General features: G+C 40.7%; 1 protein-coding gene across 1 annotated transcript in view; it reads right to left on the bottom strand.

Annotated features, from left to right (window-relative positions):
- Positions 1-26043, bottom strand: part of TANGO6 (transport and golgi organization 6 homolog) — a 273346-nt gene that overhangs the window by 50551 nt on the left and 196752 nt on the right. Inside the window, 1 exon segment of the mRNA XM_014591005.1 lies at positions 12748-12899. Within this exon segment, the coding sequence (XP_014446491.1) occupies positions 12748-12899 (152 nt within the window).

Below are 26043 nucleotides of genomic sequence, written 5' to 3'. Positions count from 1 at the left end.
AATACATAAATATTTAAACTGATCTTTTTCAGCATGTCCAGACGTCCTAGCCTTACAAATCTAGCGTACATCCCACATGAGTCAGCAGGGGCCAATTTCAGAGACTCCTTGCCTGTAATAGGCCTTTGTAACAGAAAAGAAAGAGTGGAAATTATTTGCAAAATATGGTGCCAGATATATAGCTAATAATTACATGTCATAAAATGAAACAGTTTCTATATCCTGTACCAGCCACCCTGCCCCTGCTGCCTGGCTCCAGCTTGACCCCAAAATATTCTAAAATCTCAATAAAGAGAGATTAATAACAACAACAATAAATCTTTCTGAGTCACTCAAGCAAAATTTAAAAAGAGAAAACAAATTTTGAAAACGTGAGTGATAGCTGTAAAACTCTGAAGGCACGTCTAAATTATTCAGTTGGTTTCTCACATACTTTTGTTACTGAATTTACTGTGTACATGTATTTCTTGGCCAAGAGTGGAGGCATTTCTAACCATGATAAGAAAATAGTCAGATTGTGTGTTTGGAAACATGATAAACACATATTATGTTGAAAGAATCGGGAATACAGGCACAAATGAGGAAATAGGCTAGTGCAGAAATTTTAACTATGCAGGTTGTATTTTTCACAGCTTTAAAACAGTTGGGCATAGTTCAAAGTGTCTAATTAATCAGTAATGGCAGAGAGATTAGAAGAGAAGTAGCTTGTTTTTAAATATAATTGCATCTGTGACGCATTGGCATTTTATCAAATTGTACATCTATTAGACAAACTTGCAGCTGGCAAGTAAAGGGAAATCCCAGAAAAACTCAGTTCTTTCGGGGCTATTTTTCAATAAGAGTAGGTTACTTCTGCATTTGACCTGGAACCCCCTGACCCCAAGGCCAACAGTAGCTTTATGCCTCTGGCATTAACAGTAGAAGCAATTCAGTCCTAAGAGGAATTCCTTGGGTGACCTCCAAACAGGCAACGCTATAATAGCTACCTCCACTTTCAGGCTTAGTATTTACGAGGTGAGAGCTGAAATCAGAGAAACAAGTTAGAGCTAGGTCTACGTTCTTCATGACAGATGAAAATTTAGCTTATTTACTCTGATAACTTACGTATGAAAGTCAGGCCAGGGGCATGGAATGAGAGAAGTTCCTGAGCCTCCTGCCTGCCTCCCTGTAGGTTTAGCTTTGGGACCGTGCTTCCAAGTTTGGCAGACCAAGGCTTCCTGGCCTAGAACCCTGTTGGTGTCTACCTTTGCCATCTCTGTTCTGCCTCACTAGGTGGAACAGGTCATGCTTCAGCCTCAGCTCTCAGTATAAGGCTGGTTCTGACTGTTGGGCATTAATTCCACAATCAGAAATTAATAATAATCTATATTCAGACAGAAGCATTCTGCCTGGAAGAAGGCTTTCTCTAAAAGTCCAATTCTTTTTTTTTTTTTGGAGAGGTTTTTTGCAATAGGGCGCGTGCGCTCATCAGACAGACAGAGGAGACAGAGAGACAGAAAGCGAGAAATCACCCCCCAGGGGGGATGGCCACACCGCAATCCCTTCTCCTTCATTCTCCTCCTGGGATCTTGGGCACACACGCACATGCGCCTGGCGTGAGTTTAAGCCACCGGGTCTGGGACTCGAACCACGGTCGACTACATGGGAGTCCAGCGACATAGCCATTACGCTAACTGCTGGTCCCTAAAAGTCCAATTCTTGAATACCTGTATCTGAGAGAGAAGCTGGTTAGTACAAGTCTTGCTGAGATCAGCTGGAATGGCCTCCTGCTTGTCTTTAAGCTGTTAGTGATTTATGTGCCAGACTGTACCAAGCACATCTGCAATCAGCCATCCAGAACAATCAGAAAGACGTCCAAGAATAGAAGAATGTGAATCTTCAACACTTCTCTTTCTAGGAACAAATTCTATGGAATGTATAATGGTTGGTCATGTAAAATATTTTAGAGTAGGGCCAGTAGGTGGTGTGGTGGTTAAGGAACTGGACTTCCACATGGCTGACCACAGTTCAAGTGCTGGACCTGGTGGCTTGCTTTCTCACTTTCCCTCTCCCTCTCTCTGGTCAAAAATAATAAATACATATATACATACATTTAAGTAATTCTTTAATATTTTAGATAATCAGGACTTTACTATGGACTTGTAGACATTATCCAGAGAGCCTGTTCAGGTTGAGCTTCTAGAACTAGCTCATGAAGCTGCTCTCCTGCAGGCCCGTGGGACAGTCCCCTGGTCAAACAGTAGATGCATGGCCACTTTCTTCCATCTCTCTGATCTGAATAAGTCACTCCATGGCTATTCTCTCACCTCCAACCCAAGGACATGCTTCGTAAGGAACATTAGGTTCCACTCCTAAAAGCCTTGGTGAAGGATAGCTAGATGATGTAAGGTATTTACTAACTTATGAATTGGTGTAATTTTTCTATTCTCTTTTTCTAAGTCCTCCCAGGGGCAGAAATTCATTCTGTGTGATCTCTGTGTCACATGCTCTGGGGGTCAGTGTACCTATTCAAATAAACCATACTATACGGAAGGCTTTCTCTTAACTTGCTGCATCATGTAAATCATCTCCACTTCTGAAAACCATACTGAGAGAAAGATGATGATTGCTTTGGAAACATTAAAGGTCAGTTTTAGCAATTTAACACTTGACAGAAGCCAACAGAAACAAGGAAAAACATCACTCTCCAAACAGCTGGCACACACAAAGCATAATCAGAACTAAATAAATAAAGATAATACAAATGGCAAGATTACCAAAAACTGACTTTGGAAAATTCCAAGAGAGAAGGTACCAGAGTATCAGGGAAGCATGATTTCAATTTTCCAACTGCATTGTTATCCCTTTTCCTTTGTTAAATTTATTAATAGTTGGTCCAATAACTTGTCTGAAACTACACAATCTATAAACTAAGAAAGCTGGACAGCTAGGGCAGTATGACCAATAATTTCCATGAGCTTGGCTTATTTATTCAACCTGCCATGAAAGAAATCATGGTGGCTGCTTGAGCTTTCTCAGAATATCTACATAAGTCCTCCTCTCAGGGTTCTACAGTACCTCAATCTGAACAACCCTCTCACTTAGGAAACTGTCCCGACTGTGGCAGAACTGGTAATAAATTCAGATCATTCAGTGGGATCAGAAGAGTAGCTTTGTATCAAATATAGCTTTGAGTAAGGAATTCTGGACACCACATTAGGAGACTGCTCCAGGGCCTTGTCACCTGGGGAACATCTCATTTGCTGAATTGAGAGCAGCCTCTTTTTCACTGTGGTTCACTTAAATCATATTTACTTCTCATAGAGAGTGGTAAAAAATAAAAAGAGCATACCAAGATTTGATTTCAAGCAACAAGAAAAAGGATAAATTTTGGGAAAAAAAAATAGCAATGCTCTTGAAACAGGTTAAATCCTGATATTAACAGAGAGGAAAAACCTGAATTCCCAGTACAAAGACTGTAGAAGGGTGAGCATATACATTATTTTCCTTTCCTACCCACCAGCACTGTTCCAGCATAGACAGCACCCCAATTTGGACCACCGAACAGTTAGGACTCCCTTCTTCAGATGCCCAAGAGCTACAGCTAGAGGAAGACATTAATGCCCCATATCAAATCATATTAGAAGAGATTATGTGGGCTTTTGTGGTCAATTTTACATTAAAATAGATTGTGCTGCTCCTCTTCTTCTGCCTGGCTATTTGATCAATGTGACCCTGATGCCTTGACAAGTCTAACACAGGGTCCCAGCTTCATGCTCCTTTAGCACTGAGTGCTTGCTTTCTTACATTGCTTTATTTATTTATTTGTAACTTGCTATAATGCATATGTACTTGCTAGAGAGAAAGAGAGACGAGAGAAATTGAGAAATCACCACCAGGGGGGATGGCCATGTTGCAATCCCTTCTCTACTATCCTCGTAGGATTCTGGGGATGTGCATACAGGCACCCAGCTATTTTTCAAGTCGCTGGGTCCAGGACTCATATCACACAATCAGCCATGTGAGATTCAGCTGCCTTAACTACCATGCCATCAGTTGGCCCATACTGCTTTATCTTATTGCTCTAGTCTACGGTCTAGTTACTCCTCTGTGTTTCACACTCTACTGAGATTTCCTGAAGGGAAGAGATTAGGCTGTTTATCTGTGTCCTCTAGCATATTTGGCAAGTGATAAACACCCATAGGAGAAGTTCATCAGTTTGCAATCAAAGACAAACTTCTCCAAAGTTAAAATTCCTCCTCCACCAGTACATGTTGGAACTAAGCACTTCTGAGACTATGACAGACTTCAAGAACTTTCAATAGACCATCAAAAGAACTGTCATAGAGGAAGTTGCAATTTTTCTTTCTTTCCTTCCTTCCTCTTTCTCTCTCTTTCTTCTTTTTTTGTTTTTGCCAGAGGGTGCATGCAATCACCAGAGAAAGAGAGAGAGAGAGAGAGAGAGAGGTCATCCCCCCAGGGGGATGGCCACTCCGGAATCCCTTTTCCTACATTCTCCTCTTGGGATTTTGGGCACATGTGTACACACGCCTACCATGATTTTCAAGCCTCCAGGTCTAGGACTCAAACCATGTAGTCAGTCGTATGGTATCTAATGCCTTAACCTTCACTCCACCTGCTGGACCCATCATGGTATTTGTTTGCATTTTTAGTTATTGCCTACCTCTCCTCTCCAGAATGTCAGGTCCTTGGGGATAGGAACTCTGCTGTGCTCATTGCTGGGTCCCTAATAGCTAGTATGTGATTTGGCTATAGTTCAACTGGCACATAGTAAGTACTCCATATTTATATTTGTTGAGAGTCTGGATGATAGTGCAGTGGTAAAACATGTCAATGATCTGAGACTGGTTGAAGCTGGGGTGAATCATGATGTCCTGTTGGTGTTCCCGCCTCCCTCTCACTCATGGAAGAAATAAGTAAATAAATTAATTTTTTAAAAATTTGTTGAATGAATGAGCAAATGAATGAAGAACTACTTAAGGGCCATGCCTAGCATCCCACTCTTTTCACGTGAGTACACTAGAGCTGTCTGGCTATAAGAGGACTCAATGGCTGAATGACTAAGACTGGCAGGTGTCCATACATGTTCAAACTTGCAGTCCATCCAAGGTAGCTGGTTTGGCACCAACGACAAGGCAAGTGTGGGATGCTACATAAGAAGAAACATCTAAAAAGAAGAGACAGAAATTATATGGGAAGAATACACCTGGTTTTTCAAATCAGAGGGAATGTATTGCCTTCAGAAGTTTCACAGCCAAAAGCGAGCTCTAATAAGATAAAGTCACATGACCCTTCCTGTCTTTAACTTTTCTCATCTGGTGGGCAGTTTTATAAATGAGCAAAACACATTTATTGAGAGATAATATACAGGAGTGGATTAGAGCACACATTCTGGAACCAACCACATGCATTCAAATCCTGGCCCTGCTACTTCCTATTTGCATGATATTGGCAACTTACTTCTCTTTGCCTATGTTAGGTAGGACTAGATCAGTTGATATATATAAGGCACTCAGAAGAGCATAAAGTGCTTACTATCATGACTTTTTTTTAAACAGGTAGGAACTTGTTTTCCGAACTAGCCTTACCCTCCCCCTCTCCACTCAATATTAACCAGTCACTTACTTAGCACCCACAACATGCCAAGCACTGTGAAGGGTGCTAGTGGGAATGCAAAAGTGAATAAAGATTGGTTCTGCCTTTGTTGTGGTCACAACGTATTAATCATCATGAGAAACACTTCTGGGACTAATGTTGCAGGTCTCTAGGAGTGGGGAGGCACTGGACAAAGGGTTGGCCAGGCAGGTAACCCAGAGCAGCAGTTCCTCGACTTGATTTTAAGGTTGAAACAGAAAGAAGTTCCAGGGCCACAAATGGTGCACTTTGTGTCAGCACCCATGGGAGGCAGTCTGCCACCTATTTGCACTTCATTTCAGAAGGCTAAATAAGCAATGCTTGATTCTCAATGTGAGCTAGGAAGCCACAAAGTAACATGGCCTTTGTGATTTGGCCCTGGTCGGCCTTTTCTGCCTCAGCTCTTGCCACCAACAAACCTACCACTCCTGCTCGTTCACTCCAGCCTTTGGAATCTTCCTAGAGTTCTTCAAAGATGTCAAGTTGTCTCATCTCACTGTGCCTTTGTGCAAACTGCACTCTGCTAAAATGGTCACCTTTGCCATCCTGGCCTACCAACTTCTACTCATCTCCCAGCTCCAAGAGTCTTTCCTCCAGGACGTCTTTGTTAACACCCAAACTCAAACGAGGGGCTCGTCAAGTGTGTGCCTGCCCCAGTGGTCTGTAATTGTAATCATTGACGCCTATATCTTCTACCAAACTGTCCATCCTCAGAAGGCAGGCTGTATCCCCAACCCCTTACAAAGGGCCTGACACATTGCAGGTATTTGGTAAATGCAGGACTAGAGATGTCTGAAGAACACTGGTTATTCTGTTCTTCTTGTTTCCTTACTGTTAATTCTCATCATTGTTATCATCAGCTCCCTTCAAAGGACCAAGTTGTTTCTTGAAGAAAAATCTTTATTTTTTTAAGAATGATTTAATTTTCTTTATTATTATTATTATTATTACTATTCATTTAATTTGCTAAATGGCATATGCACTCACCAGAGTGAGACAGGAGAAAGAGAGAGACAGAGTGAGGGAGAGCAAGAAAACAACCAGGTCTGGGATTGGAACTGTGGTTGGCCATATGGGAATCCAATGTCTTAACCACCTGCTGGCCCCAGAGGAAAAATATTAATACAGAAAAAGAAAATGTTGGGGCCAGCTGTAAAACACAGTGCTCTGCAAGGCTGACCACAGGGGGAAGTTTCAGGTTTGTATCCAGACACTTCCCTCAAAACACCAGGCACACAGTATATTTATGATCTGGAGTTGGCTGTGGCTGCAGATAGAGTATGGCATCGAGACCCTGTTGGGGGTGTTTGTCTCAGTTATTCTCTGTCTCTTTTTCTCATGAAATAAATAATTAAATAAACTTTTTTAAAAGAAAGGGCCAGCAGGTGGTGTAGAGGTTAAGACGCTATATCCCACAAGACTGACTGGTGGTTTGAGTTCCAGATCCAATGACTTGAATATCACACCAGGCACATGTGTATCTATGCCCAAAATCCTGAGAGGAGAATGGAGGAGAAGGGAATATAGTGTGTTTTCTCACTTTCCCTCTCTCCCCGGTTCTCTGACAAGTACACATATCCTATAATGAATTAAAAACAAAAGAAATAGGGAAACAACAACAACAAAAATATAAGAAATGAGAAATGGAAAATTGTTGATGATAACATGTATGATTAAGCCAATATACAGTGTATTCTGCAAGGGAAATCACATTTTGTATGCTGTGATGATGTTCAGTGAATGAATGTAAAAAAATTAATTAAAAAGCAAAACAAAACAAAACAAACAGTTTTTACTCAAGGGTTAGTCCCATGGCCTACTGGTTAAGAGAGCTGGATCCCACACGGCTGATCAAGCGATCTGAATCTTGATCCCAGTGGTTTGAAAAACATGACAGGCATATGTGCGTGCATCCTGACAGGATGGAGAAAGAGAAATGGTGGAGAAGGGATTGCAGAATGACTATGCCCCACTGGAAAGTACTTTTACCCTCTCTCTGTCTCTGGCAAGTGCATACGCCCTCCAGCAAAATTTTTAAAAAATATGTTTACTTGGTGCCAGCATGTGGCAGGTGGCTGGGACGTTGAACTCCCACATGACCAATTGTAGTTTAAGTCCCAAATCTGGTGGCTTGCTTTCTCGCACTCCCTCTCCTTCTCTTTCTCTTTGGTCAAATTAAATAGTAATAATAATAATAAATAAAACTAAATACATAATTCTTTTACAAAATCTTTACTCAAATATTACCTTCTCAATGAGGCTTAGCAGGCTACCTTATTTAACCCTGAAGCCTCTTAACATGACAATCTTTTTACCTTTTTTTTTTTTAAAGAATTAGTTTATTTAATTTTATTCATCATTATCATTTTCAATTTGACCAGCGAGAGAGACAGGAAGAAAGAGAGGGAAAGTGAGAACGCAAGCTGCCAGGTCCAGGACTTGAACCATGGCCAGCCATGTAGGAGTTCAGTCCCTTCCTTAATCACCACACCACCTGCCGGCCCTGAATATGACAATCTTAAATCACCTTTCCCCTAATCTAATTTGTCTTTTTTCCATGGCACTTGTCAATGTCTAATGTAATATTTCTGTTACTGATCAAGTGCGTACATTATTTATTGTCCATCTCCTCTCACTAGAATAGAGGCTTCATGAAGATGGGACTCACTGTCCATTTTGAAGAGCAGAATGTCTTTGCTGTCCAAAAGATTGCTTGGGGGAACCAGCAGTTAGCGTAATGGCTATGTTGCTGGACTCCCACGTAGTTGACCGCGGTTCAAGTCCTGGACTCAGTGACTTAAAACTCACGCCGGGCGTGTGTGCGTGCGTACCCAAGATCCCGAGAGGAGAATGGAGGAGAAGGGATTGCGGCGTGGCCATCCCCCCTGGGGGGTGATTTCTCGCTTTCTGTCTCTATGTCTCTGTCTGTCTGGCAAGCAAACGCGCCCTATAGTGAAAACCTCTCCAAAAAACAAACAAACAAACAAACAAAAGATTGCTTGGCATGTAGTAAGCTCTCAATAAAAACTACTGAATAAATCATTATATTAAACATGTATAATTTCTCTAGATCCCTGTAACAATCCTGTATGGTAGATATTTTAATCCCATTTCTAGATCAATAAAGTGAGCTCAGTGTCTAAGTCATTTGCTTAAATGAACACAAGTAAGCAAATGATGGATCTGGGCCCTCCTTTACTGCCATCTCCAAGTGTGCCTGGCAAATTGGTTCTCTTTCAACAGTTCAGGTGAGTCTCCAAAAAGATGGCACTTCTGAATGTTACTAACTCTACTTTTGCTCACTCTTCTTAATCAACCAAACTAAGAAATTTTTCTTACACTTTTGACAGTAAATCATATGTTGCCAGCATGCTACAGTTTCCTTGAAAGAAAGAGACGAGTCTAAGGATTCAAAAAGAAATATGGTCCCAGCATTTGGGTTCAGAGATCATTATGTCCAGGTATTATTTAGATTCATTAGTTTTAGAAAATGTTATCCTGTCAAATCGGATCTGATCCACTTGGAGATCTGGAGGGGAATTTTAGGTAGTTCATGGCTTTGTCTAAAATTTTCTTGATGCTAGCACAACTTTGTGACTGTACTAAAAATCACTGAATCGTATATGTTAATGGGTGAATTGTATGGTATGTGAATTATATCTCAGTAAGGCTGTTATTAAAAATAATATTTGGGTTTGGTTCAGATCATGGTTCAGCAAATTTGTTTCAGTTCAAAGTTTATGGTTCAAAAAAAAAATGTTTATGGTTCACTTTGGTTTGAGTCATGTAAAGAGATCAAAAAAAAGAGAAAAAAAAAACCTGGGAATCATTTCAGTATTTGACCCAGAGAAGCTGAAATTTTTTAGACAAGGTAACCAAACAGACCCACAAAGGCATTATTTTAATGCTTCAAGTTAACATCTCTATAGAAGAGATCTGACAGGTGCCATCCACAGCAACCAAAGGTGGTTCATGTACACTTTGAGTTTTAAGTAAGTGCTAATCATGGTTTCTAAATTATTTAAAAAGGAATACAAAAAGTTAGAGATAGAGATGTGCATGTCTGTCCCTGAAGGAAGAGATAGGGGGAAGGAAGTGAATGATATATAACTTCCCTGAAAATGCTGGTTCAAGATTAATGACAAGAGTAGCCTTTATAATCTATAAAGCAAAATCTGTAAAGCTCAGGAATGAGAAAATACCACAGATGCGAATGTACTGGATTAGGGTTAGGGTCAACTTTGTGCTTCTCTACTTATTGATATAACACAAATACTGAAGAAAATTCTCTTTCAGTAGGTGTTTCTTAAGATCTAAGGTTTAGTATGGTCAGTTCTACATACTGAACACCGTAAAAGAAACCAGTGTCAGAGTTCTCTGAGTTCTTGCTCCTGTAACATTATGTGCTTTAGATGAAAGATCTCAATCTTCTGTAAATAAAAAGATTAAACAGAAATTTATTTGCTTATTTATAATTTATAAGCCATCTTCTTCCAAAGATGATCTTTTTAAGAATTATTTTATTTAACTTTATTCATCTATTTATTTTAATTTGATCAAAGAGGGACAGAGTGAGAGAGAGAAGGAAAGTGAGAAAGTAAGCCACCAGGTCCAGGACCCAAAATACAGTCGGTCATGTGGGAGTCCACTGCTCTTAACCACCACGTCACCTGCTGGTCCCCAAAAAAGATTTAAGATGGTCAAGGACACTGGTTATAAAAAAAACTCTTGGGTACAAACTAACTACACTTTTTCTGCCCATGATTACCTGTAAATAAATAGCATAGTAGGTGCACAGAGTGGGTACTCAAGATATACACATGATTAAATAAAAACAAGGAAAAGATAAAACTTAAGAGGTTAGAGGAAGATATTTATAGAAAACAACAGCAATATGCACATTTCATTAAATCATAAACTCTGAAAATAAGAGTTGCTTCCAGCGCCAATGCTTTGTATGGCTATTATTCTGGGTGTCCATTCACCCTTTCAATAATTATTTATAGAATAACTACTATGTACCAGGTACTGGCTATCAATAGTGAGTGAAATATGGAGCTTAGAATTTTTCTGGTAAAAACAAAACAAAACAACAATCTTCTAGGTATCAGCAGAAGCATAATGGTTACATTGCTGGACTCCACACAGTCAACCACAGTTCAAGTCTCAGATCCAGCAGCTTAAAACTTACAATGAATGCTATGCGTGAGTGCCCAAGATCCCAAGGGGAGAATGGAGGAGAAGAGATCGCAGTGTGGTCATCCTCCAGGGAAATGATTTCTCACTTTCTGTCTCTCTCTGTCTATCTGGTGAGTACGTGTGCCTTTATAGGAAAAATCTCTCTTAGAAAGAAAGAAAGAAAGAAAGAAAGAAAGAAAGAAAGAACGAACAAACGAACAATCTTCTTGAACATATGACATCAGTGACCAAAGAGGGTCAAGAGTATTTGCCTGAGATTTTCCTGTGAATTGAGAGAAGATTCAGAGAAAGCCCAGACACCCAGGGTAAATGTCTATCTATCCCTCTTCCAAACTTTTAAAATTCTGTTAGCTACCTTGGAATCTTTTTTTTTTTTTTTGGAGAGGTTTTTGCTATAGGGCACGTGTGCTCACCAGACAGACAGAGAGAGACATAGAAACAGAAAGCAAGAAATCACCCCCCAGGGGGGATGGTCACGCCGTAATCCCTTCTCCTCCATTCTCCTCTCAGGATCTTGGGCACGCACGCACACGTGCCCGGCGTGAGTTTTAAGCCACCGGGTCCGGGACATGAACCATGGTTGACTACGTAGGAGTCCAGCGACATAGCCATTACGCTAACTGCTGGTCCCTGAGAAATTCTTAATAATATAACTTTTAATATATATATATGAGGCCAACAAAGCCAAGGGAAGTTAAATGACTTACTTGCCCTATCCCATAGGAAGGCAGTAGCAGATCCCGAAAAAGAACACAAGTCTCGTAGGTTCAGCTTGGGTGGTGCAATGGTAGTGTGAAACTCTGCTAACGCTGGAAGTAATATGGAAGTTTGGGGGATTCAGTTCCCGGGAAGGCCTGCACACACTAGGAGTACATGCTGATGGCCCTGGCTAGTTGGAAAAGGCTAGAGGTGGGGATCATGGCATAAGGCCCTACTGAGGGTGCTGTCTTTCTTTCTTTTTTTCTTTGGTTTGCCATAGAGCATATGCACTCATCAGAAAGACAGAGAGAGAGAGAGAGAAAGTAGAAAACACAGGACTAGCAGATGTATAGTGGTTACATGGCTGGATTCCCACGTAGCCAACTGTAGTTTGAGTCCTGGACCTGGTGGCCTAAAACTCAAGCCAGGTGTGTGTGCATATGTGCCCAAAATCCCAAGAGGAGACAGAGGAGAAGGGACTGTGGCGTGGCCATCCCCCTAAAGGGTGATTTCTTGCTTTCTGTCTCTGTCTCTCTGGTGAGCACACATACTCTATGGCAAAAAACTCTCTCTAAAAAAATTTTTTTAAAAAGAACCCCCCCTTCCAGCGGGGATGGCCATGTCACAATCCATTCTTTTCCACTCTCTCAGGATTTTGGGCATGCATGCACACATGCCTTGTGTGTTTTCCAAGCTGTTGGGTCCAGGACTCGAACTGCATAGTCAGCCATGTGGAATTTAGCAGCCTTAACTTCCATACCACCTGCTGATCCTCTTGTCTTTCATATCTTTCATGAAATAAAAACAAAAATGAACTTAGAAACAAAAAACACAGGTCTTGGGCCAGCCCGTGACATGGTGATTGAGGTGGCTGATCCCACATGGCTGACTGTGTGATTTAAGTCCTTCACCAGACAGCTTGAGGGACATGCTGTCTGGTGTGTATGTGTGCGTGCCCAAGATCCTGAGAGAAAGATGGAGGAGAGGGGATCACAGTGTGGCCACTGCCCAACTCCAACTCCCTGGGGGAATTGCTTTCTCATTTTCTCTTTCTCTCTCTCTGTCTCTAGTGAATGTAGGCATCCTATGGCAAACTAAAAGAAACAAAAAGAACAATAACAACAAAAAAATAGAGGTTTCCTGATTCCCAACCCCAAGCTATATTGTAGGTTCAAGTGAAAACAAGTGTTAGAGAAAGGAGTCAATGTATAGTACCTCATGGACCACAGGACCAAGCAGAAAGTCCAGGTGTTGGCACAGTTCTCCAAGGTTGGCTAAGCTGCTGGCCCTGTGAGCACTATCTGGGTCTCTCACTCCTCTCAGGAAAGTGTGGATCAAAGGTTCTCGATACTTTGCAAGCATATCTCCTAATTTAAAAAAAAAAAAAAAAGATGCAAAGGCATTTTTTATAATGTTAGTAGCAGTTATCTTCAGAGAGTCAGATTACAGGAAACTTCTTAAATTCACATATACATACAAGAAAATGAGTATGTTATAAATATATAGCTTAATAAACTTTGGCAAAGCCAACACAACTATCATTAGCCCATTGTCACACAAATAGCAAGACCCCAATTACTATGCTAGACCCCAGTCATTCCCATGCTAGACCCCAATCATTACCCCATTACTATTCCTACATTATTATACTACCGTCTTGAATAAGCAAATTGAATGAAGGACAGTCAAGGAATTTTGGGTCCATGTCAGAGAGAACTATGATTCACTCACTCATTTGACAAACAGTTATTGACAGGTTTAGTAAGTATATGGTAGTATATCCCAGATGTTTGGGATATGCCAGAAGGTCAAAGACAAGGGTCCCTCCCTTGTGAAGTTTATAGTCGGTGTAAATGATAAATTATGTTAGAAGGTCATAAATGCAGGACCAGCAGATGGTGTAGAGATTACATTACTGGACTACCACATGGCCCACCACAGTCTGAGTCCTGGACCTGGCGGCTTGCAACACATGTTGGGTATGTGTGTGTGCATGTCTAAGATCCCGGGAGGAACGTGGAGGAGAGGGGATTGCGGCATGGCTATTCCCCCTGGGGTGGGGGGGTGACTTCTCACTTTCCCTGTTACTGTCTGTCTCTCTCCAGCAAGCACACATGCCTGAGGCAAAAATCTCTGAAAAAAGAAAAAGAAGGTCATAAATGCTAAGGGAGAAGTAAAGTAAGAGAAGTAAAGAATAATAGGGATAATGGCAGATTTTAATTTTTAAAAAGGTGATCAAGTGAGATGGTGGCATTCAAGCAAAGACCGGAAGGTAAAGGCATCAGTCATGTGGGTATCTGCACAAGAGCATACAAGGAACCAAGGGAACAGTTAGTATAAAGACCCCATGGAGGACCATGTCTGGCATGTCTGAGGAGCACTGAGGACTGAGGCTAGAGAGATAACAGCCCAGGGGGAGTGGTGGTGGAGATCCTGACAGGCCCTGTAGGTGACTGAAAGGATTCAGGATTTTTCTCTGAGGGCAGTTTAAAAAACACACTGGGAGCATGTACGCGGGTGCTCAAAATCCCCAGAGAATGTAGAAAAAGGGACTGTGGCATAGCCATCTATCCTGGGGGGCGGGATGCCTTCTCACTTCCCTCCCACCTCTGTCTTTCTGGCAAGTGCACGTGCCCTATTACAAATTTTTACTTTTTAAAAGATTTAATTTTATTTATCATCATTATTATTATTTTTAATTTTCTACAAGACATGTGTGCTTACCAGAGGGAGGCAGAAAGGGAGAGCGAGCGAGAGAAAGCCACCAGGTCTGAGACTGGAACCACGGTCAGCTACACGAGAATCTAGCACCTTAACCACCACACCAACTGTTGGCCCCTATAATAAAATTTTAAAAGAGAGAGAGAGAAGCTTCTGGAGAATTTAGAGCAAAGGAGGGCAAAAAGAACGCTCTGGCTGCAGTGTTGAGAACATACTGCCGAGGCACTGTGTGTATCTCAGATGGAACAGGGGTACAAGTTGGAAACCTACTGCAGTAAGCTGAGGGAAGAGAGGATGGCAACTTGAATAGTTAAGGTGGTAAAGGAAAGATTTTGCATATATTTTGAAGATAGAGGCAGCATGATTTTCTGATGACCCTCTAGCATTTTTGTTTCTGTGACTGTGAAAATAAGTTTATTATCAATTGAGTTGGGAAAGTCTCTAGGTGAAGCAGGTTTGGGATAGGAGGAAGGATCAGGGTTCAGTTTTAGACACATTGAGTAGGTAGTTGAAGATGTATGAGTAAAGTATTCAGAAGACAGGTCTGAGCTAGACATACACACACACACACACACACACACATGTACATTTTAGAATCAATGGAATGTAGATTATATTTGAAACCTTGAGACTATAAGATACGATAACCAAGGGAGTAAGTATAGGCAAAGAAGAGAAGACTAAGGGTGGAGCCTGGCCCTTTAACATTAAGAGCTCTGGGGGCCAGTATTTGGCATGGTGGTTAAGGCACTGGATTCCCACATGGCTGACTGCAGTTCAAGTCCAGACCTGGAAGCTTGAAAATGACACAAGCATATGTGTTTGTGCCCAAAATCTCAAGAGCAGAATAGAGGAGAAAGGATTCAGGCACGGCCATCTCCCCAGGGAAATGATTTCTCACTTTGTCTCTGTCTCTCTCTCTCTTTGGCAAGCCCACGTGCCCTATGGCAAAAAAAATCTTTTTAAGAAAGATTTTTGCCATAGGGTACATGTACTCATTGGAAGGACAGAGACAGGAAGCATATCACCCCCAGGAGGATGGTTATGCTGCAATCCCCTCTCCTCTCAGAATTTTAGGCATGCACACACTCATGCCCAGCGAGAGTTTTAAGTCACGAGATACAGGACTCAAACCACAGTCGACTAGGTGGGAGTCCAAAGATGTAACCATTACACTATCTTCTGGTCCTGCTATGGTCAAAAATCTTAAAAAAAGGCAAAACAAACAAACAAACAAAAATTAAGAGGTCTGGGAGGGAAGGAACTAGCAAAGGCTGAAAAGGAATGACCAGGTAGATAGAAGGGAAATGAGTGTGATATCCTAGAAATTAAAGGAAGAAAGTGAATCAGAGAGGAAGGAACAGCTAACTGTATCAAATGCTGCTAACAGATTGGGTAGGAAGGCCTCTAAAAACTGACCATTAGATTGAACAACAATGAAATCACTGTTAACCTTGATAAGAACTGTTTTGATGGGATGGTTGGGTGAAAGCATTATAGAAGTGGATTTACAGGGGCTGGTAGACGGCATGGTCGTTAAGGTGCTGGACTCCTGCATGGCTCCTGCATGGCCGACCACCATTTGAGTCCCAGACCTGGTGGCTTGCTTTCTCACTGTCTCTCTCTCTCTCTCTCTCGCTATGTTCCTCTCTGGTCAAATTAAAATAAATAAATAAAGTTAAATAAAATAATTTTTAAAATATAAAAAAATGCAATAATTCTTAAAAAAGTAAAAGTGGATTTACAAAAAAATGGAAGAAAAAGGATTAGAGACAGAAAGCTACTTGAGATTATCTGCAAACTAGATCCAAGAAGTGGGGTGGTAGCCGGTCAAGGAAATACAGTCAAAATAAGTTTTTGTTTTGTTTATTTATTTTAAAGAGAAAAGAATTAGTAGCATGGTAAGATATTCAGAATCAAATGTCTTTTATATATGTATCCTTATACATGGAAACATCTTCCTCTACAGGTATATCAACAACTAAAACTACTGGGTCACTAGAAAAGTTATGATGTATTTTTCTATGTAAAAATACGCCATGACTTTTCTAATAACCCATATTATGGCTTGTCCTTGGTTCTGAGGATCTACTTCCACAGTCCTAGTTATAGAACACTCTTTTTGTAGCCTTAAGGATATATATTTACAAAAACCTCTAAAAAAAAAAAGGATATATATTTACATGGTGACAAATCAGCTTCTGAAGGTTTTGTTTTAAAGTTACCTTTTTAAAAAATTTTAGCTCAACTTTTTTAAAAAAAATTATTTTATTTAACTTTATTTATTTAAATTTGACCAGAGAGGAACAGAACGAGAGCAAGAGAGAGAGAGAGAGAGAGAAAGTAGCTAGGTCCAGGACTCGAACCATGAGCAGCCATGTGGGAATCCAGTGCCCCTAGCCATCATGCCACAAGCCGGCTCCAAGTTGCCTATATTTTTAAATTGCCAGATGGTGCATGCTCTCACCTAGAGAGACACAGAGACAGAGAGTTTTGAAAGAGAGAAGACACTCTCCAATGGGCATGGTCACACCACAATCCCTTCTCCTCCATTTCTTCATCCAGCCAGGAATTTGGTTACTCATACACATGTACCTGGCATGTTTTTCATGCCACTGTAACCAAGATTTATATCATGGGTGCCATTTAGAATTTGGCTCCGTTAACCTAGGCCATGGGCTGGCCCTCAAGTCATGTATTCTTTTTTTTTTTTTAATTTGTTATAGGGTACATGTGCTTATTAGACAAAGGGAGGAAAAGGGAGAAATCATCCCTCATGGAGGATGGTCACATCACAATCCTTCTTCCTCGATTGTCCTCTTGGGATATGGGACAGTGCATACTTGCTCCCAGTGTTTTTCAAGCCACCAGTTCACAACTTGAACAATGCAGTTAGCCATGTGGGATCCAGTCGCCTTAACCACACCACCAGCTGACCCAAGTTACCTATCATTTTTTTCTTTAAGAGAGAGATTTTTGCTATAGGGCGTGTGTGCTCCCTGGAGAGACAGAGAGACAGAAAGTGAGAAATCACCCCTCACAGGGGATGGCCACACTGCAATCCCTTCTCTTCTGTTCTCCTCTTGGGATGTTGGACATGCATGCACACATGCCTGACCTGAGTTAAAGCCACTGGGTCCAGGACTAGAACTGCAGTTGTCTACGGGGAAGTCCAGCGATGTAACCATTACATCATCTGCTGGTCCCATGAATTACCTAATCTTAATCACCAAAATGATAGCCTGTACAGCAAAACCATCAACTTCTACCAGGCCCAGCTAAAATGCCACTTCAGCTGTGAACGCTTTCTCATCCCCTCAGTCAGCTTTAATTAGCATTTCTTGAAAATCCCACAGTACTTTGTACTTAAGTCGCTTAGGCTTAAATCATATTTGTCACTAATGTCTTATTTCATACATGTTTTAAACCATTATCCATTTTTCCCACAAGACTATACATTTATTGAGGGCAGAACTTCAACTGCTTTGCCTCTGTTTCCACCGGTTCTTAGGAGTCTTTGCACATACTAGGTAATCCACAAATGGTAATGTGGAATTGAATTCATTATTTGACAAAGCATACCTATGTGCTAGGTATCATGCAAATGTTCTATGGATATAAAAACTGATAAAAAATACTTTACCTTTTTTTTTAAAGAATCATTTTACTTAATTTTATTTATCATCACTATTACTATTTTTTAACTTGAACAGAGAGAAAGAGAGACAGAAAGTGAGAAAGCAAGCCACCAGGTCTAGGACTCAAACCATGGTCAGTCATGTGGGAATCCAGAACCTTAGCAACCATGCCACATGCTGGTCCCAAGTTTACCCTTTTTTATTTTTTAAAATTTTATTCATTGTATTAATTAATTAATTAATCGAAGTTGACCAGAGAGAGACAGAGAAGGAAAGTGAGAAAGCAAGCTGCCAGGTCTGAGACTAGAATTGCAGTTAGCCATGTGGAAGTCCAGCCACCTTAATCACCACAACACCTACCCGCCCCCCCTCTCCCGACTTTACCTTTTAAGAAGTCCCAAAGTCTAGGGGATGAGTAAAAATATATAAATACTGGCAATAATAGTACTACATGATAAATGCCATCATAGAGTCAGGCAGAAGTTGCTTAGCATCAATTAGCTAATTTCAATCCCTTAGAAGAAAGAGTAGAAAGAAGTATAATCTAGGGACCAGCAGATTGTGTAATGGTTATGTTGCTGGACTCCCACATAGTTGACTGTGGTTCCAGTCCCAGACCTAGTGGCTTAAAACTCACACTGGGTGTGTGTATCTGTGCCCAAGGAGAATGGAGGAGAAGGGATTGTGGTGTGGCTCTCCCCTCTGTGGGGGATGATTTCTCACTTTCTGTTTCTCTTTTTCTGTCTCTCCAGTGAGAGCATGTGCCCTATAGCAAAATCTCTCTCTCTCTAAAAAAAAAAAAAAAAAGAGAGAGAAAAGAAAGAAAGAGGAAAGAAAGAAAATAAGAACTTCTGTTTTGTTTTCTGTTTTCCTTCTCAAGGTGAAGAACAAAACGTACTTACCACACAGTATAAGAAAAAGATGACGGATTAATTTTCTCTAAAACAGTCCCAGTTTCTAATATATTATATGCAGTCATAAGACTCATCCTCTGCCCTGTTAACATCACCATATACCACCAAAACTTAACCAATGGTGACTTGGCCATAGCCTCCTTTCAAAATAGAAAAAGGGGGATTTTGTGCATACCCTTTAATCAAGTCTTTGCATTTCTGAGTATCTGTACTAGAGAGGTAGTTACATATTAGCATAAGAATATTTTCATGATTTTACTGCGGAATTGTAATAGTGAAAAATGAAAACAAAGAAATATTAATTAATATGGATGTGGTTAAACAACTACAGTATATCTGTATTATGGAATATTATCAGGCATCAAAAGGAACGTGACAGAATTATATACACTGACATGGAAAAGTCTCCTCAAGACACTGTAAGTGGGCCCAGCTGCAGTTCAGATCCTAAGTCTGCCTGTAACACACCAGGCCAACAACAAAAAAGAATTTAGTAGGGATAACACAGGACAATAAAAAAAGACATTATTGGGCTAGCAGGTAGTGGTGGTTAAGGTGCTGAATTCCATGTGACCTACTGCACAGTTTCAGTCTGGATTGGTGGCTTGAAAATTACACTAGGTGCATGTGTGAGCATGCCTAAGATACTGAGAGGAGAATGGAGGAGAAGGGAATGCAGCATGGTCACTCACTCTGGGGTGATTTCTCACCTTCCCTATCTCTTTCTCTCTCTTGCTCTGATTCTGGTGAGCATAAACGTCCTATAGCAAAAGACTTAAAAAAAAAAAGTGTAAAAAGGACATTATTGGGGTTGGCAGGTGGCATGGTGGTTAAGGGCAGTGGACTCCCACATGGCCAACCGTGGTTCGAGTCCTAGACCTGGTGGCTTGCTTTGTCTCTCTCTTTTTGTTCCTCTGGTCAAGTTAAGAATAAATAAATGAAATAAAGTTAAATAAAATAATTTTTAAATAATAATTAACGCGAACCACAGTCGACTACATGGGAGTCCAGCGACATAGCCATTACGCTAACTGCTGGCCCCTAAATAATTATTTTTAAACAATTATTTATTTATTTATCCATTCATTTACTTTAATTTGACCAGAAAGAGACAGAGAGAGAGAGACAGAGAAGGAAACTGAGAAAGTAAGCTACCAGGTTCAGGACTTGAACTGTGGTTGGCCATCTGGGAGTGTCCAACACCTTAACCACCCTGCCACCTACCTGCTGGTCCCAAATAAAATAATTTAAAAAAAAAAAGAATTATTTATTTATTTATTTCCATTTATTATTGTTATTTTTTTCTTTATTTGATGAGAGAGAGACAGAGAGAGAGGGAGAGAGAAAGGGAAAGCGAGTAAGCAAGCCACCAGGTCCAGGACTTGAACCATGTTTGGCCAAGTGGGAATCCAGCGCCCTTATCCACCACACCACCTGCTGGCCCCTAAAATAATTTTTAAATAAAAGACATTAAGTAAAAAATAGTAATAGAACTAATGGAAACATTCTATTAATATATATAAAAATGAATGCATCTAACTTCTTTCACTATTAATAACCAAACTTAAAGATTTAAACTTTACACTAAATATAAGGGGAATTCAAAAATGGAATTAAGCGAGGCTGGCAGGTGGTGTGGTTAAAGAGCTGGACTCCCACAAGGCTGACTACATTTCAAGTCTCAGACCTGGTGACTTGCTTTCTCAATTTCCCTCTCTCTGTCCAAATTAAAATAATAGTGATGATGAATAAAATTAAATAAAAATAATTATTAAAAATTAAAAAAACCAACAACATGTAATTAAGGGCCAGCTCTGTGGAATAGCAGTAATATGCTATTCAAGAGAAACTGGATCCTACATGATAAAGATGGAAAGGATATACACTAAGATCGGGTGATAAATTAATCTGTCTAAAAAGCAAATAGTGCCAGGATCAAAATTCAGTTGTATGAACTTAACTCCTATGATATTACTTCATTTATAATATTTCCCAACTATGAGGGAAATATACTTTACAGCTTTAAAAAAAAAATTCTCAGAGGGTACATGTGCTTACTAAAGACAGACAGAGAGATAGGAAAAGGGAGAAAATATCCCTCCATGGATCATGGTCATACCAAAGTCTCTTTTCCATTTCTCCATATTGTCAGGATTTGGGGCATGCATACACGTGACTTGTGTGTTTTTCTTTCTTTTTTTAAAAAATAATTATTTATTTTTTAATTTATTCATTCATATATTTTAATTTGATCAGAGAGAGACAGACAAACAGAGAGAGAGAAAGAGAGAGAGAGAGAAAGCGAGAAAGCAAGCCACTAGGTCCGAGACTCAAACTGTGGTTGGCCATGTGGGAGTGTCCAGTGCCTTAACCACTATGCCACCTGCTGGTCCCCAGTGACTTGTGTGTTTTTCAAGCTGCTGGGGTTGGGATTCAAACTGCAGGCAGCTATGTGGGATCTGGCTCCCTTAAACACCGGACTATGGGGCCAGTCCTACTTTTCTACATTTTTTTTTCAGTCTTTTATATGATTTTATTTTTTCTCTTCAACCATGATAATATAATATCCAAATTTTGTCTTAACTAGTGGGTCTGTAAACACAGGCTTATCCATCCCACTGACGGGCAAGGCAAACGCTGCTTCTTGAAATGGTCCCACCATGGACCCTCTGGCCATCCAACCCAAGTCACCCTCTTGCCTGGGTTTATCTTCACTATATTGTGTGGCCACTTCATTGAATCTCACTCCAGACTACTTTTTCACGGCTTCCATAATTTTGCCGTGTTTTTCACATAGAATATGTTTGACCTTTATTTCATTTTTACCACCTTTGGGACCCTGCGCCTTCTTGTTAGCATTATCACTGTTCCCCCTTACCCTTTTTTCCAGAACCACTTTTTCCTTTGGCTGGCATCTTCAAGACTTGCTGATGAACATTCAACCGCTCTAGTATCGTACAAGCCCCCTCAGGTTTGTCCTAAACAATACCTCCCTACTTTTCTACTTTTATGGCAGTCCTTTCCCTTTGCAGAGTTAAGAAATGGCTTCATCATTCTACAGTGTAAGATGTGAATCCAGTGAGATCCATGTTCTAATTTTGGCCCTGTACCAACTCGCAGTACAACCTTGGGCAATTCGCTTTACCTCTGTGGACCATGTGGAGATGAGCCAGATTAGACAAGATGTTTCTTGCCCATTCTAGTTGTAAATCTATGAGTTGATAAGTTACCCCTGGGTTAGTCATAGGGGAATATAATTTAGGAGACTGGAGAAGGAAGTAAAGGCATACATTCATGAGCCCTGGAGTGGGAGGCTGCTGTGATTAAAGGAAGCAGACTCCTTGTTGGGAAGGAAGGCTCAGAAGAGTGGGAAGGAAGGCTCAGAAGAGTGAAAGAAGTCTGGAAATCCAAAAAGGGGAAATTGCAGGTTGAAAAGGGAAAGGACACATGACAAATAAGGTAATGATTACTAATGTAGAGACTTAAAGATAAATGGTAAAGTAAAGGAATATTAAATGAACTTATCGGGACCAGCAGTTAGCATAATGGCTATGTCGCTGGACTCCCATGTAGTCGACCGCAGTTCGAGTCCCGGACCCGATGGCTTAAACTCAACCGGGCGCGTGCACGTGCGTGCCCAAGATCCTGACAGTAGAATGGAGGAGAAGGGATTGTGGCGTGGTCATCCCCACTGGGGGGGTGATTTCTCACTTTCTGTCTCTCTGTCTCTCTCTGTCTGTCTGGCGAGTGCATGCGCCCTATAGCAAAAACCTCTCCAAAAAAATTGAACTTATCAGATATTTGGGCTGGCTCCTTGGCATAGCAGCAATGTGGTACTCAAGAGAAGTCAGATCCCACATGGCAGCTGTAGTTTGAATCTATGACCCAGTCAGCCTGAAACATGTCAGGGACAGGCACGACTATCTAAGTTCTGATGGGCCACAGAGATGGAAGAATCACAGCAAGACCAGAGCCCATGAAGGGTGCTCATTTCTCTCTCTCTCTCATTCTCAGAAGCATGTAGATGCACTCTATCATGAATAAAGAAAAATATATACATAAATAAATATGCAGTTCCAGGTTCACATCCAGAGACTATCCTGAGTATGCCAAACAAATATGTGCCTGTGATCTAGGGCTGGCTGAAGCTGGGGGTATCATGGTGTCAAAACCCTGTTGGGGGTGCTATCTCCCTCACTCATGGAAGAAAGAAATTTTCTAAAAGCTCATAAAAATGTATATTATGAAAAAAAATTCTGAAGTCCCCTTATAATATTCAAACCATGATGTATCATTAAAATAAGTACACAGGGCTAGCCTGTGGCCTAGAGGTTAAGGAGGCTGGATCCTACAAGGCTGACCATGCAGTTTGAAGCCCAAACTTGGCGGCTTGTGAAACATGGTAGTGTGTGTGTGTGTGTGTGTGTGTACCCAAAATCCTGAAAGGAGGGCGAAATGGAGAAGATATTGTGCTATGACTGTGTCCTGTGATGGAGTGCTTTCTCATTTTCTTTCTCTCTAGCAAGTATACGTGCTCTCTGGCATATTTAAATAAATAAATATTATATTCAATATAGAAATGTTTCTTTGTTTTGAAATAATTATATTTATTATCATTATTTAAAATTTGCTATAGAACATGAGAAAGTGAGAAAGCCACAGTCAGCCATGTGGGAGTCCGGTGCCCTAACCTCCGCACCACCTGCTGGTCCCTATAAATATTTCTTCTACTGACGCACCACCATGTCAGTCACTGGCACACCATTGCATTAGCAAACCCATAATCTAATGTTCCATTTATGTACATTCCTGCCCTACCTGAACTTCATAACTCCTTTCGAAATGAGCATTCATTTAACTGCATGCTCTACCAACCCACTGAGAACTAAGGAGCCAGAGTGAGCGCCAACATCTCAAACCCTTGCATTGCACCTGGCCAGCTGGCTCTGGGGTCACTTGGTACCTTGTTTCCAAGGTATTGGACTGGAAGAGCTAGAACATTCATCACATTCATTCTGCATTTCTCAAAGGGCTCCACCATAATGTTCCCTGGAGACTGCATCTCCTTTAGATCTCATATACGTAGCCTATATACGTCAAATCTTGCTCAAACCCAATATCCTTCCAGAATTTACAGCATGGTTCCCATTTCCTAAGCTTCTGCTAGCCTCTGACTAATCTCTTCTCATTATTCCTACCATGCCATGTGACTGCGGTCTCAAGACTACTATATCCCGGGACCAGCAGTTAGCGTAATGGCTATGTAGATAAACTCCCATGTAGACAACTGCGGTTCAAGTCCTGGACCCGGTGGCTTAAACTCATGCCGGGCGCATGTGTGTGCGTGCCCAAGATCTCAAGAGGAGAACGGAGGAGAAGGGATTGTGGCGTGGCCATCTCCCCTGGGGGGCGATTTCTTGCTTTCTGTCTCTCTGTCTTTCTGGTGAGCGGACGTGCCCTATAGCAAAAACCTCTCAAAAAAAAAAAAAAAGACAGTCTACTTGGGTTGGCAGGTGGTTAAAGGCAATGGACTCCCACGTAACTGAACATGATTCAAGTCCTGGACCTGGTGGCTTGCTTTCTCACTTTCTCTCTCTTTGATCAAACTGGAAAGTAATAATAATAATAATAAATAAAATTAAAATAAAATAATTTAAAAAGAAAAAGAAAGTCTGCTGGAAGACTCCAAGAGAACTATTAGCCTTTGGCTATCATAAGGCATATGAGTTACAGTTACCTGAGAATTGCTACAACCAACTTGAAACTATGAGGGACTTAAAGATAAGGCCCATAAGCTGAGGTTGGCAGAGCAGAAAGATGAAAAGAATATGAGTTTTCAATGATGTCATTGAGCCAAAGAATTACCTGTCTTGGACTTTTCGTTATTTGTGATAATTTATACCTTATCAAAGTCAGTTGTGTTGGGAATTTTTTACACTTGCAATCCAAAGCATACTGACACAATATAAAAACTGGAATTTTTGTTTTTAGGTTTTTGCCATAAGACATGTGCGCTCACGCAAGAGAGGTAAAGAGAGACAGTGAGGGAAGTGAGAAATCACCCTTCAGGGGGGCTGACCACACCACAATCCCTTCTCCATTCTCTTCTCAGGATTTTGGGCACATACATTCACATGCCCAGCATGATTTTTTAATTTTATTTTATTATTTATTTATTTATTCTGAGAGATTTTTGCTATGGGCCATGTGTGCTCACTGTTAAGACAGAGAGAGACAGAGAAACAGAAAGTGAGAAATCACCCCCCAGGGGAGATGGTCACACCACAATACCTTCTCCTCCATTCTCCTCTCAGAATTTTGGGCACATACATGCCCAGCGTGAATTTTAAGCTACCAGGTCCGGGACTCGAACCGCAGCTGACTATGTGGCAGTCTAGAAACATAACCATTATGTCATCTGATGATACCCTGGCATGACTTTTAAGCTGCCAGATCTGGGACTCAAATAGTGATTAGTCATGTGGGAATCCAGTGTCTTAACCACCATACCACCTGTTGGCCCCTACTCTTTAAAGTTGTAGAGTACTTCTATGTTAGTTCTGTGTTTATTAACAGAAAACGTCAGAAAAATTATATTTGTCAAAACAAAAGAACTTAAAATAGTATATATTAAGGACTCAAAAGTCAATTTTTTAACCAATGTGTAAGAAAACATTAAACCCAACAATTTTCTTTCTTCTAATCACAATTTTACTATAGACAACAGCCTAGTATACAGCACGATACCTATAACATTAGCATATATACATTACAACTTTCCCAAAGAGCTAAGTCATCTTTTGTAACTGCCAACCTATTAAAAAAAAAAAAAAAAAAAAAGAAAGAGCAACTATTTACAAGAGTAGCTTACGTAAAGGGCTTATATGCCAGTATTTTCGCAACTACTGGCTAACCATTTGATTACGAATTAAAATCTGGGGCTCTGAGACACCCACTACTATTCCTTAGTTTCTGATTAAGCAACAAAACCACAATTATTCAATCTAGGAGGATCTGGAGGTGGAAGTACTTTTTTTCTCCCCAATTGCCAGAAGGCATATGCACTCACCAGAAAGAGAGACAGAGACATAGAGAGAGAGAGAGGGAGAAAGTATCCCCCCCAATGGGGCATGGTCATGCAGTAATCCTTTCTTCATTTTTGAATCTGTAGGATTTTAGGGACATATGTTGCAAGCATGTACATGCACACACACACACACACACACACAATGCCTGGC

Source organism: Tupaia chinensis, unplaced genomic scaffold (genome assembly GCF_000334495.1).
Source record: "Tupaia chinensis unplaced genomic scaffold, TupChi_1.0 Scaffold000523_1, whole genome shotgun sequence".
In the NCBI taxonomy this organism is placed as follows: Eukaryota; Metazoa; Chordata; class Mammalia; order Scandentia; family Tupaiidae; genus Tupaia; species Tupaia belangeri.
This window is presented reverse-complemented; position numbering and strand designations above follow the sequence as displayed.